The sequence below is a fragment of the Juglans microcarpa x Juglans regia genome, chromosome 4D, assembly GCF_004785595.1.
Source record: "Juglans microcarpa x Juglans regia isolate MS1-56 chromosome 4D, Jm3101_v1.0, whole genome shotgun sequence".
Taxonomy (NCBI): Eukaryota; Viridiplantae; Streptophyta; class Magnoliopsida; order Fagales; family Juglandaceae; genus Juglans; species Juglans microcarpa x Juglans regia.
The window spans coordinates 35,063,333-35,077,949 of record NC_054600.1 but is presented as its reverse complement, the minus strand read 5'-3'; the positions used below and the strand labels follow the sequence as shown (position 1 = coordinate 35,077,949).

The following is a 14,617-nucleotide window of genomic DNA, read 5'->3' as shown; positions in this document are numbered from 1 at the left end:
AATTTTTATATTGTCAGAAAGGGCGAACATAGCAACTGTAAAGTTATGATTTATAAAAGGTTTGGCATAATGGTACTTATAAAATTTTATTGTGATTCTCTATTTGATAGGAGAAAAAATCCATTTTCAAATATGCTTAATGAGAAATCAAATAAATCATTAATGTGGATGTCTGCTACATCTATTAGTAAATAAATAAATAAAATTGTATTTTGATATTTTTCAATAAATGTATATACCGGTTTGAAAGTAGCAGAGTTTTATTTAGATTAGATAGGTAAGAGTTATGGTTTTGAGAATTGTCCTGAATGGTTTATTTCATAACAAACATTTTATTTATTTATGTGACGACCTCGTCCTGATAACCAAAGGTCGACAGAACAAGACTTTAAAAGCAATCCGTGTTTTGGATTCATCTCGCGGCCACATTGCCCACTCCATCTTGTACTACAACGGTCTCACAATAAGACGAGCACCATCCGTCACTCTCATCAGTCTAAAGGTTAGTCTAACCCCCTCAAGAAAGCCAAGGCGAGACGGACGACTTAAGAGCAAATCCCTCACGGTCGTTTGACACCATATTTTGTAACTTTCCTCAACAGCAACAAATGTCCACTTGGAATTTGGAAAAAACTTTGATTTTTCCAATCCCTGCTAATTATTATTAACAAAATACTATCTATACATGCATAAAAAACCGAAATCCTCAGGATCTCATTTCATCTTCAATCTGTTCTAGTGCCCAGAGCTTCCACAAGATGATTGTTTTATAACAAAACTTGAGCTTACCCACTTCATATTTTCAACCTTCTTTTCTGGGGGTTTTTGGCTGGCGCTTGGCTTAATGGGTTGGAAATATAATGCTGGTTTGGGGTTGATTGTCACTGTCGTGTTCATATGGGTTGCCTCTGCAGAGATCACTCAGGTTAGGAGTTATATCAACGACCTCTTTTCTTTCCTTTCTTCGATTCTTTATTTAGCATGATGCGGTATTGTTATGCGTTTCTTATACTTTGCTCTGTTTGGTTGCTGAAGAAGATAGGAAAATAATAGAACAGGCCGAATTGGGAATCTTTGTTGCTGGTAAAAGAAAAAAAAAACTCCGACTTGTTTAAGGTTCTATTATTTGTTCCCTTTTCCATGGTTCTGTGTGCGCTGCTTGATCTGTTTATAATGATTTTTTAATAAAAAGAAATTAACTTTTTTCCATGGTGGTATTTGTTGGTAAGCCTTTTCCCTGTTTAAAGGGAATGTTTTTGTTTGAAGTTAGAGTGATAACTTTTAATAAAAATCAGACTTCTCTCATATCCAAAGTTGTTTAAACAGAATGTAAATTTGAAGTTGTGAATCAATGGGTTGAAAGGGTTTCATGTAATTTTCGATTCTCGTAGATCCATGTTAAACTGCAAGATTTTTAAAGGATCCTTCTTCCCATGTTTGAGATTTAATAAACTAAACTACCAAGATCTATTTGCTGCAGAGAATTTTCGCAGACTATAAACATCCATTTGCACTCACTTATTTGGGGGTGTCTCTTATGGTAATCTATCTACCCATTGCTGCTCTTAAAGACTGGATCTGCAGCTTAGTGAACGCAAATTCATATAAGAACCTTTGCAATGACGCGAAAGTTATGAGCACTTCAACCGGACTTGATATCCCTCTTATAATTAGTGAAATGCACCACAGACCGGTACCCAGAAATGGCCTCGTTACTGACTGTGATCTTAGTGAAAGGGAAGAGGGCCAGCCTTTGACAGCTAAGAATGAGCAAGATGAGCCTCACTTGCTCGAACAAAGCTGTGAACTCAGTTCATGGGATATTGCTAAGTGTAGCTTTTATCTCACTCCGATATGGTTTGTAACAGAGGTAAACATATTCTAATTTCTATCTAATGTTCTCTGTATATGACCTTTTGGACTTTTCTTTAACTTTATAAGGTTGCGGGATAATGAAATTGTATGGACAGGTAAGAAAATCTGAGTGGATGAGCGGTACAGGCCTTCAAAAGTATTGGGTTGGTCCATCTATGAACATGCAGCAAGGCCAGCACTGCATATCTTTTTAATAATCCTTGTAGCCATCTATGCTAATGTTGCTAGAATGGCTTTCTAGACTGAGTCAATTGCATGCCTCCAGTATTCAAGTTGAAAATCAGGAAATGCTACAAAGGGCAAAGTGAATTTATATCCTTATTTTACACGGGAAAAAAATTAAAGTTAGATACATATACTTGTTGAGAGTTACTTGTCAGGGTGGAAACTAGTGGTGAAATGGCGGGTTTGGGATGAGATGTAGACTTAGTCATCATGGGTTCGATTTCACAGTGATGACTTTGAGGGAAATAGAAGGTTCTATACAACCTCGGCGTTGGGTTCTTGGGCTTTATTCATGATATGCCAGTCACCAAAAATACTTTCTTAAGCAATCTAATGAAGGTTTAATCTGTTTTGACCTCATGCAGTATTTATCGAACTCTGCACTGGCAAATACTAGTGTTGCAAGTACTACTGTTCTGACTTCAACATCAGGGCTGTTCACACTTTTCTTTGGAGCTCTTCTTGGCCAGGACTCAATAAACCTCACGAAGATTGTTGCTGTTTTTATCAGCATGACTGGTGTTGCCATGACCACATTTGGAAAAACCTGGACACCTAGTGAATTGATGAGCATCTCTGAGTAAGCTAATTGCTTTTTGCTTAGCATTGGTAGGCTTCTATAGGGACTTTTGTGCATTTCTTCCTTTTGTCCGTTTTGAAGTAAACTTGACAGGTTTATGAGGTACCTCATTTACGTCAAAAATGTTTTCGTGGAAAAACCCGAAGTTTTTCATCTGGTGGCTTTATTTCAGGGTTTTCATCTTTTTTGGGCAGCTTTGAGGAGTACAATGTGTACCAAAGGCAGCCTTTGCACATATTTGACCAGCTGTCATTCGATCATTTGGAACCTGTTTTCAGCTCCCTTTTCTGCAGCAGAAAGCTTAAGGCAGCTGTTTTTCATCAATAAAAAGATTATCTCAACCTTTGAAATATTTTTTGTGCCTAAGAACATCAATTGGTTAACATTGGAGAGTTTTTTTCATTTTCCTCTAAACAGGCAAGTTTTGAATCAGTCAGAAGTGTTTAAAAAAATCCAAAATTAATCATTGGAAAAAATCGTAGAGTATATAGTTCAAACACTTATTTTAGGATCAGGAGTTTTTTTACTTTTGCTGTGAATTTTAGACAATATTATTGAGTTGGATTGGATAATATACAGAAGTAATCTTTAACGATCAAAAGAATATATAGAAGTAATCTATACTATTTTACTGGAGAATTGCCTCCCCTGTTTTCTCCTCCTCTGGAAGTTGTGTTTGGCAAAATGTAATGGGTGCAAACGAACAAAAAAAGAGAGAAGTTGCTGCACTAATCAGATTTAATTTTAATACATTCCTCATTTAAAAATAGAAAAAGAAGAGAGCCTAATTGCCACCTGTAATCAATATATCGTCTAGACGTCTATCTTGGCTGTAGAGTAGAATTGAAATAATGTCAATGTGATTGGATAATTAAAGTTTGCAAATGGGTGAGTTGTGATTATGAATGCAAGCAAAACATCTTTATGCCTACAACAGCAAACAAAACCTATTATATTTGTAAGAGTTAGGTTATTTCTTTTTTGCCTTATTTGCTGAGATAGTTATGTTCGCTTGACTTTATGTGGGATATTACCTGAAATTGTCCCCTTTTCTTGTTACTTAGAACTGGAAAGCACTCTATCACAGGGGACATTTTTGGTCTTCTCTCAGCATTATCATATGGTTTATTTACAGGTATGGCATTGTGAAACGATGTTTCTTCTCTTTGTTTTTGTTTCTCATTTTCATTTGAATTCCATGAATGACTTGGTAATACATATTTGATAGATTGTTTCCAAGTCCCCAGCCTGATTTCTAAATTACTGGTTCACTTATTGCAGTGCTGCTGAAGAAATCTTCTGGATCAGAAGGAGACAAGGTTGATGTTCAAAAGTTCTTTGGATACATTGGTCTCTTCTCTCTCCTAGGTCTTTGGTGGCTTGGTAAGTGAACTAGTGTTTTTTGTGATTAATTGTCTTTAGCACTGCAAATTCATATGATTAAGGATGGAAATGCTTGAACAGGAGTTAGAGCTTAGCAGTTTGTTCTCCTGGATTTTTTATGATAAAATTTTTTATATTCGGACAATAATAAAAAGAAAAGTTATGTGCTGAAACTGTTGTAGTTTAACTAAGTTGATAAATTCAGAACACGGAATCACCTATAAAAAAAAAATAGACCACTGAATCACGACTGGCTCAGACGTCTATCAAGAGTAATTTATATGTGTCACTTCTTGCTGCAAATCATTGATTACTCATGAGAGTTTTGGAAGTGGTTTATCTATCTCACTGTGATTATAACCAAGTTTGAAGATCAAGAGGAATTTTGCTTGGAAATGTGCCTCAATTGAAGGAATATGGTGCGTTAGGAGTTGGAGAAACCCAAATCGGTATAGTGGTTTCTATTTGAATTATGCGTCAAAGGTTTTTTATGGTGTCCTATTATCTTATCCCCTTGGATTCTGCCACCTCTAAATTTAGACAAGGTCTCCCAATAATTAGGGTCTAATAGCGCTACATTATGCCTCGTTTGAATGGCAAAGCACCACACTCTTGCTCAGAAAATAGTGGCAGCATGTTCTCTCCTTGAAGTGGGAGGTTTTTTCCTTTCCTTTTTTCAATGTTAATAATTCCCATCCACGTGCTGTGTTGATTTCAATTATGAAAGCAGGGTGTAAGTGATTATGTTTGTACTTGATTAATTAGGTCATGAGTTCGTGTAATTAGGATTTTGGGACCTTGGAGCGCCTCAGGAATCATTTGTTATTAGTTCGTGTAATCATTTGTTATTAATCAATTGAATAATTTTGTTGATCTCCTCTCTCTTCTTTCCCCCGCTTTTTCTTTTATGGATTACTATTCTGATGACTATGTTTTGAGAATGCAGTGATAATCTCAAGGCTCATAAAAAAGTTCTTACCCATCAGTTTCCTGTTCTTGGATTTTTCACAACAATGTTATTCTGTGCAGTGTGGCCACTCAATGCTGTGGGGATTGAACCTCGATTTAAATTTCCACATTCAACATCTGTTGGCGAAGTCCTGCTGTTAAATGGCTTTGTGGGAAGTGTTCTGTCAGATTATTTTTGGTTAGTAGTAGAGGAAGGTTTGATTGGACCACACAGAATATGAGAATGTTACATTTTGACTTTTTTGTTCTAATTTCCAATGAAGTCTTGCTCCACCCACCAGGAAAAGGAAGAAATTATCGGATTTGTTGCTACCTAAACCACGGATAAGTAGAGAACCACACATTTTTTTAATCAAATTAACGGGAATACCGTTTAAGCTCAAAAGCTGACTTTTCCCTTTGACTCGCAAAGATTAGTTTGGTTCCATTTTGTTTCACGATGCTCAGATCAGCAGTCATACTACTAGTTTATTTCTTCTGATATACTTGCAACTCTAGATACCATTGCAAATAGATTCTTTCAGTAATACTGATTTTTTATTACAGGGCCCTTTCTGTTGTTTGGACGACTCCATTGGTTGCAACGTTAGGCATGTCTTTGACAATTCCTCTCGCAATGGCAGCTGACATGGTATTACATGGTCGCCACTACTCTGCAATCTACGTTATTGGATGCATTCAGGTATGTTTTCTGTGTCTGTCTCTGCATTTCCCTCGTAGCACACTTGACATCATATCCAGTGATTTGCTTCAACTTTACCACAGCAGAGAGTTCATTACATTTAAACCATGTTCAACTGGATTCAGGTATTTGCTGGATTTGTCGTGGCAAACCTTTCAGACAAGTTTTCAAGGAAAGAAGAGTCATAGCAGCCATGTACAGATTTCGGAAAAGCAGATAATTGTATATAGACTTTAAACACTTGAAGAACTGTCCACGTAACTGTCCACCTTTTGACTCTTGCTGTAATGCGACAATTTTCTTGTGCAATTTGAGATCAGAGTAGCATGTTGTCTCCAGAAATGAAATGCTTATATATCTATATATCTATATATATATATATTTGGTCTGTACACTATTATGAAAAAAGCTACTCGCACCCGGGGTTGGGGAACCCCTGCGTACATGTCCATCCATGTGTAAAACTAAAATGGGGCGTTTCGTTTAGTGCTGGCTTACACACTACATGGGTTGGTTGAATTACATTTGAGAAACAAACTCACGGCTTCGGGAACAAGCTTCCCCAGCCCAGAACACGAAGATCATGTTCTTCACTGCAGATATCTTCTTCTTCTCACTGCTTTGCATCTTCTTCTCATATTCTTCCCATCTTCATCTTCTCATCCGAAATGCAACACTCCATTTCGTTTCCCCACGGAACATATTTGGGTTCGAGATCAAGCTTCGCCACAGACGAGACCGAAGACAAAACACGAAGAGGAATTCTTCATCTACTGGTTCGCATCTTCTAACTCATCTTCTAGAAGGAAGGAGAATGCAGCTGCTGCTCTTTTACATCTTTGTACAACTAGTAGTAGATTTCACAGTATGGTGCTCCAAGAAGGAGCTGTCCCGCCCCTGGTGGCATTGTCAGTCAGGCACCCCTGGGGCCAAAGAAAAGGTATACAGCTGCTGATGATGTTGCTATTTCTTCCTTGCATATATAGACTAATTTAACTGAATGTTTGGTTACTGGCAGGCTCAAGCGCTTCTTTGCCACTTTTCAAACCACAGACATGGTAATGTCGGGAGGGGCTGATTTTGGAAGCACAGCCTTTGGTTTCGTGCCAAGGTTTTAAGTCAAGTTGTAAGGATAGTGTGTAAATCTGACGATGCAAATAATGCATGTGAAGGTGTTGTTGCTTGGATTTTACTTGATTGTAGAGGGAACAAAAAAAAAAAAAAAAAAAAAAAAAAGTGATTTATGAAGGATTTGATTGAGTCCTCTTGTGACGTACATCAACTTAGTGAATGTGGGAAGAAAATTTCGTACATGCGAGAGTCTATTTGCAGTGACGATTAATGGGCAATGACATACAACTTATCAGTTTTATTTAATTGTTATTGTGGCCTATTTGCATTTTTGCATGTTTGTTAGCTTTCTATAGTGTTTCAAAGAATTTCAAGCCCTTCCCAATGGCTGTAGTTGCTTTGCAGATAATTACTCAACGGGTAAAACAAAGGAAGATGGAAACAAAAACTGCATAAAACAAAGGAACAAACAACTCATACCCACGACGACACTCTCTTTCAGAAATCGACCACCTACACATATCTTTCTCTGAGATGATGGGATTCGACAATGCTACAAATACCCGTCTGGGATGGGTTTCATTTCTTAAGCCAATTTTGGCACTGGGTTTGATTTCTAACGGAGATTGATTTTGGCGTTGGGGGATGGGTTTGCAACTGAGACTGATTTTGGCATTGGGGATGAGTTTGATTTGCTCTGAATTCATTTTTTTTTTTAAATAATACCGGTTGACGTGGCTAATTTTAGTTTTTAAATAATACACGCAAGTCAGCGATTCCGTAAAAGGCACCCAATGCCAGGTACCTGTAGCAAAAGTGCTTATCTTATAATCTCAACCATTGTTTATTTCTTCTTTTTTTAATAAAAAAAGAGATGATATGGAATCTCACCAAGGCAAGGGTTTCTTAGATCCACCGCCTTTGGAAGTAAACCTCTGTCTAACCATATTCATCAAACTAGCATATTAAGTAAATTAGTAAGATGTTTCAGTGTACCGTGCCTATATTAGTAAGTAGTTAATGGTGAGATTTGATTTGTAAGATTTAAATTTTAAAAATTTTATTTTAAATTAAATTATATCATATAAACACTTTATTAAATGTGCTCTATGCACCGACATTAATTGAGTCCACCTACCAAATCTCAAAGTCTGGCTTAGGGCTTAGTTACAACAGCATGTTAGTGTAAATAGATGGGGCTGCAACATGATAGAGAACAACATGGTATGATAGGTTATTTGCTGAGAGATGTAAAAGACATTCTGGTGGATATAGTGTGGGATATAAAGCACATCAAGAGAGAAGGAAATAGGGTAACTCGTCAATTGGCTCAACAAGGAACCTCTTTATGCACTGAAATTATTGACTTAGAAAATGTAATACCATGTATATTGACTCTTGTAATGGCTAAAAACCAAATAATTGTTTGATGAATGAAGTTGAATGGTTTTATTTAAAAAAAAAAAAGTCTCAGGATGGGTTTGGATACACAAACTCATCTTATCTCATCTCATTTCATCATTACAAAATTTTCAAATTATCATACAAAAATATAATAAACAATTCAACTTTTTCAAATCTTAAAATAAAAATAATATTTAATAATATTTTATTTAATTTTTAACAAAATATCTCATCTCATCTCATCTCACTATATAAGTTAGCTGAGCCTGTGTCATGTGAGAACTTGTAAAATGTCCACCAACTAAATATCTTTACCCCGTAAAATAATAATCGTTAGTAATTAATAATGAGAAAGTCTATTATGCCGCCCAACTATGACTGTTGGTTTTTTTTTTTTTTACTTAGTAGTTAAGGAAGTGATTTTAAATGTATTGATGTATTTTTTATTTTATTTTTTAAATGTATTAAAAAAATGTCAAAAAAAAAAAAAAACAAAACCACTAGGCGTCACGCCCAACGGTAAGAGTGGGGCGGCATAGTAGCCCCACTCATTAATAATTGAGGAGGGTACAAGTAAGTTGGTAACGGTACCCCAAGAGAAAGAATAATGCTAGAGCTTCTGTTGTGCTCTAACATGTGTATTTTTTTTTATATAGATTTTTTCAATAATTTTAAATATTTTTAAAAAATAAAAAAAGTTTATAATATTATTAAAAAATATTTTATTAATCACGAAGTAAAATAAAAAATATTTTTACTTCGTGATTAAAGATGTATTTTTTAATAATTTGTTTTTTTACTTTCTAATTAAAGAAGTATTTTTAATGACGTTTTAAATTTATTTATTTTTTTAAATATTAAAAAAATTTATATAAAAAATAATTTAAAAAAAAAAACACATGAAAATATATGAAAACACATGTTATAGCTCCAGAGCTCCCAGCGGGAGCTGTAGCATCATCCCAAGAGAGATAGGACAATCGATCGCGCAACGAGCAGGAGAGTGCGAGAGTCAGAGATCGATTGGTGAAAATAACATAAGCAATGGAAAAGGGTAAGGGTGTGATGGTTGGAGGTCGAAGATGGGCCGTTGACTTCACTGACAATTCCACCTCTCCTTCTTCCCGCGACATTCCTGACCCCCCTGGTTTCTCTCGCTCCTCTCAAGATCAGGTTCTCTCTTTTATTATCTTTCTTTCTTTCTATTGAGAAAAAATAAATCGATTCTTCTATTAATTCTTTTGGTGGACGTTTCTTTAGGATGATTCAACGCTCAGTCGACAAAAGAAGGATGCAGAATCGAACTGGAAATCTCAAGTATATCCTATTATTTTCCACTTTCTGATATATCGTATTAGGTTTGGGCTTTGATCAAAGTAGCCATGTAGGATTTTAATCCGAAGGCTCAGTCCCAATTTTTGTTTCCTTTTCACGCTTCGTCGCTCAGTACTTTGGGCTAAGAATTTGTAGTTTGGAGAAAAGTTTTTGTGTGAACACTGCAATTGGAAAATGCAAGCAATAGGTTTTTGGGACATTGATATTTATGGTTGTGATGTTGAAGAAAATTCTGATTAGATTAATTGGTCCAAACGACTTTTAAGATTATCGAGGTTTCGTTTCTGTTAACCAGTAGGTCAGTCAAATTATGAAACCAATACGCTTCTTTCTTCGTATTGTGTCATTCGCTGACATTTTCTTCTCTCGCACAAGCCACTCTCTAACCTTGTTAAACATCACAGGTATTGATTTCATTTATTATTCGAATACACTGGATCATAACGCGATAATTAATATCATAATCTGTCTCTATTTGAACAGAAAGCTTGGGAAGTGGCACAGGCCCCTTTCAAGAATTTGCTAATGATGGGCTTCATGATGTGGATGGCTGGAAGTACTATGCATTTGTTTAGCATTGGTATCACATTTTCTGCTCTTTGGCAGCCAATTAGTGCCTTACAAGGGGTTGGCAAGGGTAATATGACTGTAGTTTATATATGCCCCCGTGTTTTTTCTTTTAACTTATCCGAACTAGTTTTGGTTCCTTGTCTTGATATGTAATTTTTAGTAACCATTTGAATGCTGTCAACTTTGTGGTTCTATGCATGATAATGCAAATGATTTAAAAAGTATGAAAACACATATTTATCTTTTTAATTTTGTTTTCTTTCTTTTTCCTGAAGATTTGAATCCTATGATTTTTTTCACTTTACCCAAGATATCCCTTCCCCCTTCCTAATCTAGTGATGTATGTAACATAACTGTAAGAATGTGGCCTGGGAATGCTAGTTTTGATTTCACACATGGTGTTGCCCTGCATACACAATCGTTTCTTCCTTTGTCCCTTTCTCTTTTAGTTATGCTAGATGCCACATCTTGTCCCACTTTCATCACACTGTCCCTTTAATATAACAAATTAAATGGTTGACAGGTAATGCCAAATTATCACAGTAAGATAAGATGGATGGTGTAGTATATAGCATATTCCGTTCTCTATTGGTGTGGGGGATGGGGTTTGAGAATCTGTTTCATTGCATAAAATTCTATCATTTGGCTTGACATATACGCTTGTTAAATGTATTGAATCATGTATGTGAATATCTTTTTTAAGAACTGATCTAGCTTGATGTGACTTATGGTATTCTAGGACATGTATTTTGGTTCCTGAAGTTTTTGCATTATTTTTTCACCTTCATTTCTCCCTGCAGATTCTTGTTGGATTTTTATTTGATCCTTAAGCTCATTCAGAACATTTAATTGGATTATGCAGTTTTTGAGCCGTATAAAGACAGTAGAGTAGATCTTCTCGGGCCCAAGTTACTCTTTATTGCCCTTAATTTGGGTGGTTTAGCACTGGGTGTTTGGAAGGTGAGATGTATTTTCAGTTTGTCTTTTTGTGCAACATTTTTTCTTGTTTCTTTATATTCAAATTTCGTTTATTTTGTTATAATTGTTTTTTTGGCAGCTTAACACTTTGGGTCTTCTTCCTACACATGCCTCAGACTGGGTTTTTTCCTTACCCCCTGCACAGGTTAAAATCTTCCTCCTATTATAATTGAGTCAACTTACTTTTTTTTGTTTACATTATGTTTTTTTTTTGTTTTTTTTTTGGAAATGATTGCATGACAATTAAAAGTATTCTGTAGCTAGGTTTAAATGTCTTGCTATTTAGCATGTGCACATATACTCGCCCAAACTTGAACTCTTATGTTTTAACCAATTAAACCTACCTATTGCCTACTTATATATATATATATATATATATATATATAAAAGCCTACCTATTGCCTGAGTATAGGTAGATTTATTTGGTCATATGGATAATACTGTTGTCTCTGCAAGATATTATAAAGTGAGAGAGACATGTTGCCTTCATGTCAAATTCTCGCTGTGGGAAAGGATCAACATTACCTCTTTTTCTACCATGCTTGGTTACAAACTTGCAGTTACAATGTTCTCACTGGACAAGTGCTGTGTGTGTTTTAGACTGGTGTTGACAAGTTCACACTTCTCAAGGCATACTTTATCCTGTGACAGATCTGAAAGCCGTGGCTGGCTGCAATTTTGAGTACATCCTGGTCTTGATGATATGGTTTGGCTTGATCAGCAGCTTAAATAATCTAGCTGTTTGCTGCCATTTGGGCAGCTCAAAGAATCTCAATTTTTGTTGAGTTCCTGTCCGATGTAGGATTGAGATCGCATCTATGGTTCATGTTCTTGAGTTGAAATAATGCCCCCTCCTTTTCCATTATGTTATGTTATAATTTTTTGTTAAAAAATAAGTAAATAAAAAGTGCAATTTTAAAAATATCTAAAGCTATCTAGGAAAGGAACAGGAAGAGCTGCATAAAAGCGTCCCTTTCCCTCAAACTGCTTCGGTTTACTTGCTGTGTGCCCCGTCTGAATCAAACGGCATCATATTTCAATTTATGCTATAAATTTACTTGGAACTAGGTTGATATTTCGCTTTTAAGCATTTCTTCATGGCAGTTATCCTTTTTGGTACTGTATCCTAGCTGTTCGGTTGAAGGAACATGGTCTTTGGTGTATTGACTAGAATGCTTTAGAAACTTTACTGTATACCCTCTAGGGAGCTCTGTTTGACATTTTCTTGTCTGATTTTCAGGAGGTTGAGCATTCTGGTGGGGGTATTCCGCTACGCTGATGTGCATGTTTGGTTTAATCAGCCGTTGATCTGAATGTAGTGGAGACTTTTCGGAGGAAGAGACTTTGATATCGTTTATTGGCTGATGGCTTATCACGCATGGCCACCGTAACGCTGTAACTGAGTTTTGTGGCAACAACGATTGTGACTCAAATGTATGATGCTGGAATACCAATGCTACGATGATTTGCTTTCCTCGAATATAGATTATCCATAACACACTACTAGTTAAATTGTGGGAAATATTAGTTCTACCGAGGGATCAATATTTAATAGTAGAGAAGTCTGGTTAGTAAGGCACTCCTAGCTAGCTAAGCTCCAAAAGTTGTGGTCTTGCATCTTTTGTTTGATCGAAAGGAGGCGATGCAAGATTAGTTTTGTGCTTTTGGTTGGAGGATAATGGCAATTGGAGTGGACAGAATTAAAAGGTTTCAACTTTCAAGAGGGTAAATTGTACTAGCAGGTGTGGTAGCATGTGAACCTTGAAAAATTCCTTTTTTTTTGTTTGTTTTTTAAAGTTATATTTGGCAGTGAGATGAGACATAAAATTTTTATTTTATTTCATTATTATAATTTTTTTAAATTTTTATATAAAATATAATAAATAATTTAATTTTTTCAAATTGTAAAATAATAATAATATTAAAAAATAATTTTTTAAACTTTCATCTAAAATAAAAATTCTTATCTCACTATCTAAATCTCTTAGGTTTCGTTTAGTTCTTAAATTTATCTCAATTCATCATTATAATTTTTTCAAATTCTAATACAAAATATAATAAATAATTTAATTTTTTAAATTTTAAAATAATAATAATATTAAAAAAAAATATTTTATCATATCAAATTAACTCAATTTAACGTCCAAATGTCGCTTTCATTGCAACACTTTAAAAAAGAAAAAATCTTCTTTTCTGCTCCAAATCATAAAAGAATCTTAAATTAGTATTAATTGCAAGTCCATTAAATGAGTTGAAAAGTCTAATAAATGCACAAGCCTGCTGAAATTTTTTGTAAAAAAATAAATCTCATAAAAAAATAAAATTTTCATATCTTTTTATAATAAGACTTTTTTAAAATTAACCGAACAAATTTAAATAAATTTAAATAAAATTGATCGATACCATCCACACGCGATCGTTTCACTTCTTCACCTCTTTCTATATTATCCAGGCGCCACGCAGTCTCACTCTAAGCGAACGCAGATCAATGGAGTTGACAGCCCAGCAGCTGAGCGAGTACAACGGCACCGACCCATCAAAGCCCATCTATGTGGCTGTGAAGGGCCGAATCTTCGACGTCACAAACGGAAAGTCGTTCTACGGCCCCGGAGGTTCCTACACCATGTTCGCCGGCAAGGACGCAAGCAGAGCTCTGGCCAAGATGAGCAAGAATGACGAGGACGTGTCCCCCTCTCTCGATGGCCTCTCGGAGAAGGAGATCGGGGTCCTCAACGACTGGGAGAAGAAGTTCGAAGCTAAGTACCCTGTGGTTGGTCGCGTCGCTTCTTAATCTCTAAGCTGAGTCATTTTATGGCTATGTGTTTTATTCACGAGTCTTTATGAATGTATTTGACGTTTCGTACTGGTGTTATGGAGAAAATATGCTCCTGGGTATACTGTTGGAATTTGGCGACTTTATTGGTTCTTTGCTGGGTTTTAATCTTGCGGGTCTTGTGCTAGAGGTTTTGTCTTGTGTTTTAGCTTGGGAAATAATAAATATAATAAATTTGGTACGTGTGAAATTTGGGTATCTTGGCATCCATCTCTCTGTGTGCGCGTTTGGTACTTTTGTGCGTTTGATGCAATTAATTTGTTTACCCTAGCCTCCTAGGGCTGTTTATGCTAGCGGATCTGGTGATGAGTGGGTTAAATTCTCCCATATATGTTTGATTGCATAATTGCATCAATGCGTGGATTGCAACATATGACTTGGTTTTCTGTTCCAACATGTTTACTTATGTAGAAATATATATGAGTTGGTTGAATTTGGGCTTCTGTCTTCTATTCCCTGTATGCATATTTATATTCTCTGAGATAATTTTTCCAGCCGTAGTACATCAGCAGTAGGATTATCAAACGCCTTATGCAAGGATTTGGCTGCATCTAGTGACCTGATACTCGAAAATTGAGGCTCATTAAACATGAGTTGCCCCTTTCCTACCATAATGCGTAAAAATAATAAATTGGAAAGATAGCTATAAAGAATGTTTGTGGAATGGCTTGTATTTGGTTGCTTTGCATATGCCACATTCATGAATCATAAC

General features: G+C 35.7%; 3 protein-coding genes across 3 annotated transcripts; all 3 read left to right on the top strand.

Moving 5' to 3' along the window:
• Positions 1–505: 505 nt before the first annotated feature.
• LOC121259586 (thiamine-repressible mitochondrial transport protein THI74-like) lies at positions 506–7,086 on the top strand. Its single transcript, XM_041161219.1, has 9 exons — positions 506–925; positions 1,481–1,870; positions 2,466–2,680; positions 3,745–3,815; positions 3,962–4,063; positions 5,093–5,210; positions 5,579–5,714; positions 5,840–6,654; positions 6,733–7,086. Exons 1-8 carry the CDS (start codon positions 845–847, stop codon positions 5,900–5,902), a joined length of 1,176 nt encoding a protein of 391 aa, XP_041017153.1. The 5' UTR covers positions 506–844; the 3' UTR covers positions 5,903–6,654; positions 6,733–7,086.
• A 1,653-nt stretch (positions 7,087–8,739) lies between these two features.
• LOC121260870 (ER membrane protein complex subunit 4) lies at positions 8,740–12,542 on the top strand. The gene is made up of 7 exons (XM_041162925.1): positions 8,740–8,790; positions 9,161–9,362; positions 9,450–9,506; positions 10,008–10,161; positions 10,957–11,054; positions 11,152–11,217; positions 12,313–12,542. The coding sequence occupies exons 2-7, from the start codon at positions 9,234–9,236 to the stop codon at positions 12,349–12,351; spliced, it is 543 nt and encodes a 180-aa protein (XP_041018859.1). The 5' UTR covers positions 8,740–8,790; positions 9,161–9,233; the 3' UTR covers positions 12,352–12,542.
• A 927-nt stretch (positions 12,543–13,469) lies between these two features.
• LOC121261619 (probable steroid-binding protein 3) lies at positions 13,470–14,103 on the top strand. The gene has a single exon (XM_041164065.1). It carries the CDS (start codon positions 13,561–13,563, stop codon positions 13,861–13,863), a length of 303 nt encoding a protein of 100 aa, XP_041019999.1. The 5' UTR covers positions 13,470–13,560; the 3' UTR covers positions 13,864–14,103.
• The last annotated feature ends 514 nt before the right edge of the window (positions 14,104–14,617 follow it).

Excerpts from the sequence above, each read along its gene's own strand:
- LOC121260870 (XM_041162925.1), top strand. The coding sequence starts at position 9,234 with ATGGAAAAGGGTAAGGGTGTGATGGTTGGAGGTCGAAGATGGGCCGTT. Across the intron at positions 9,363-9,449 it reads CTCGCTCCTCTCAAGATCAG|GATGATTCAACGCTCAGTCG; the intron begins GTTCTCTCTTTT and ends ACGTTTCTTTAG. Across the intron at positions 9,507-10,007 it reads AATCGAACTGGAAATCTCAA|AAAGCTTGGGAAGTGGCACA; the intron begins GTATATCCTATT and ends CTATTTGAACAG.
- LOC121259586 (XM_041161219.1), top strand. The coding sequence starts at position 845 with ATGGGTTGGAAATATAATGCTGGTTTGGGGTTGATTGTCACTGTCGTG. Across the intron at positions 3,816-3,961 it reads ATCATATGGTTTATTTACAG|TGCTGCTGAAGAAATCTTCT; the intron begins GTATGGCATTGT and ends CACTTATTGCAG. Across the intron at positions 5,211-5,578 it reads GTTCTGTCAGATTATTTTTG|GGCCCTTTCTGTTGTTTGGA; the intron begins GTTAGTAGTAGA and ends TTTTTATTACAG.
- LOC121261619 (XM_041164065.1), top strand. The coding sequence starts at position 13,561 with ATGGAGTTGACAGCCCAGCAGCTGAGCGAGTACAACGGCACCGACCCA.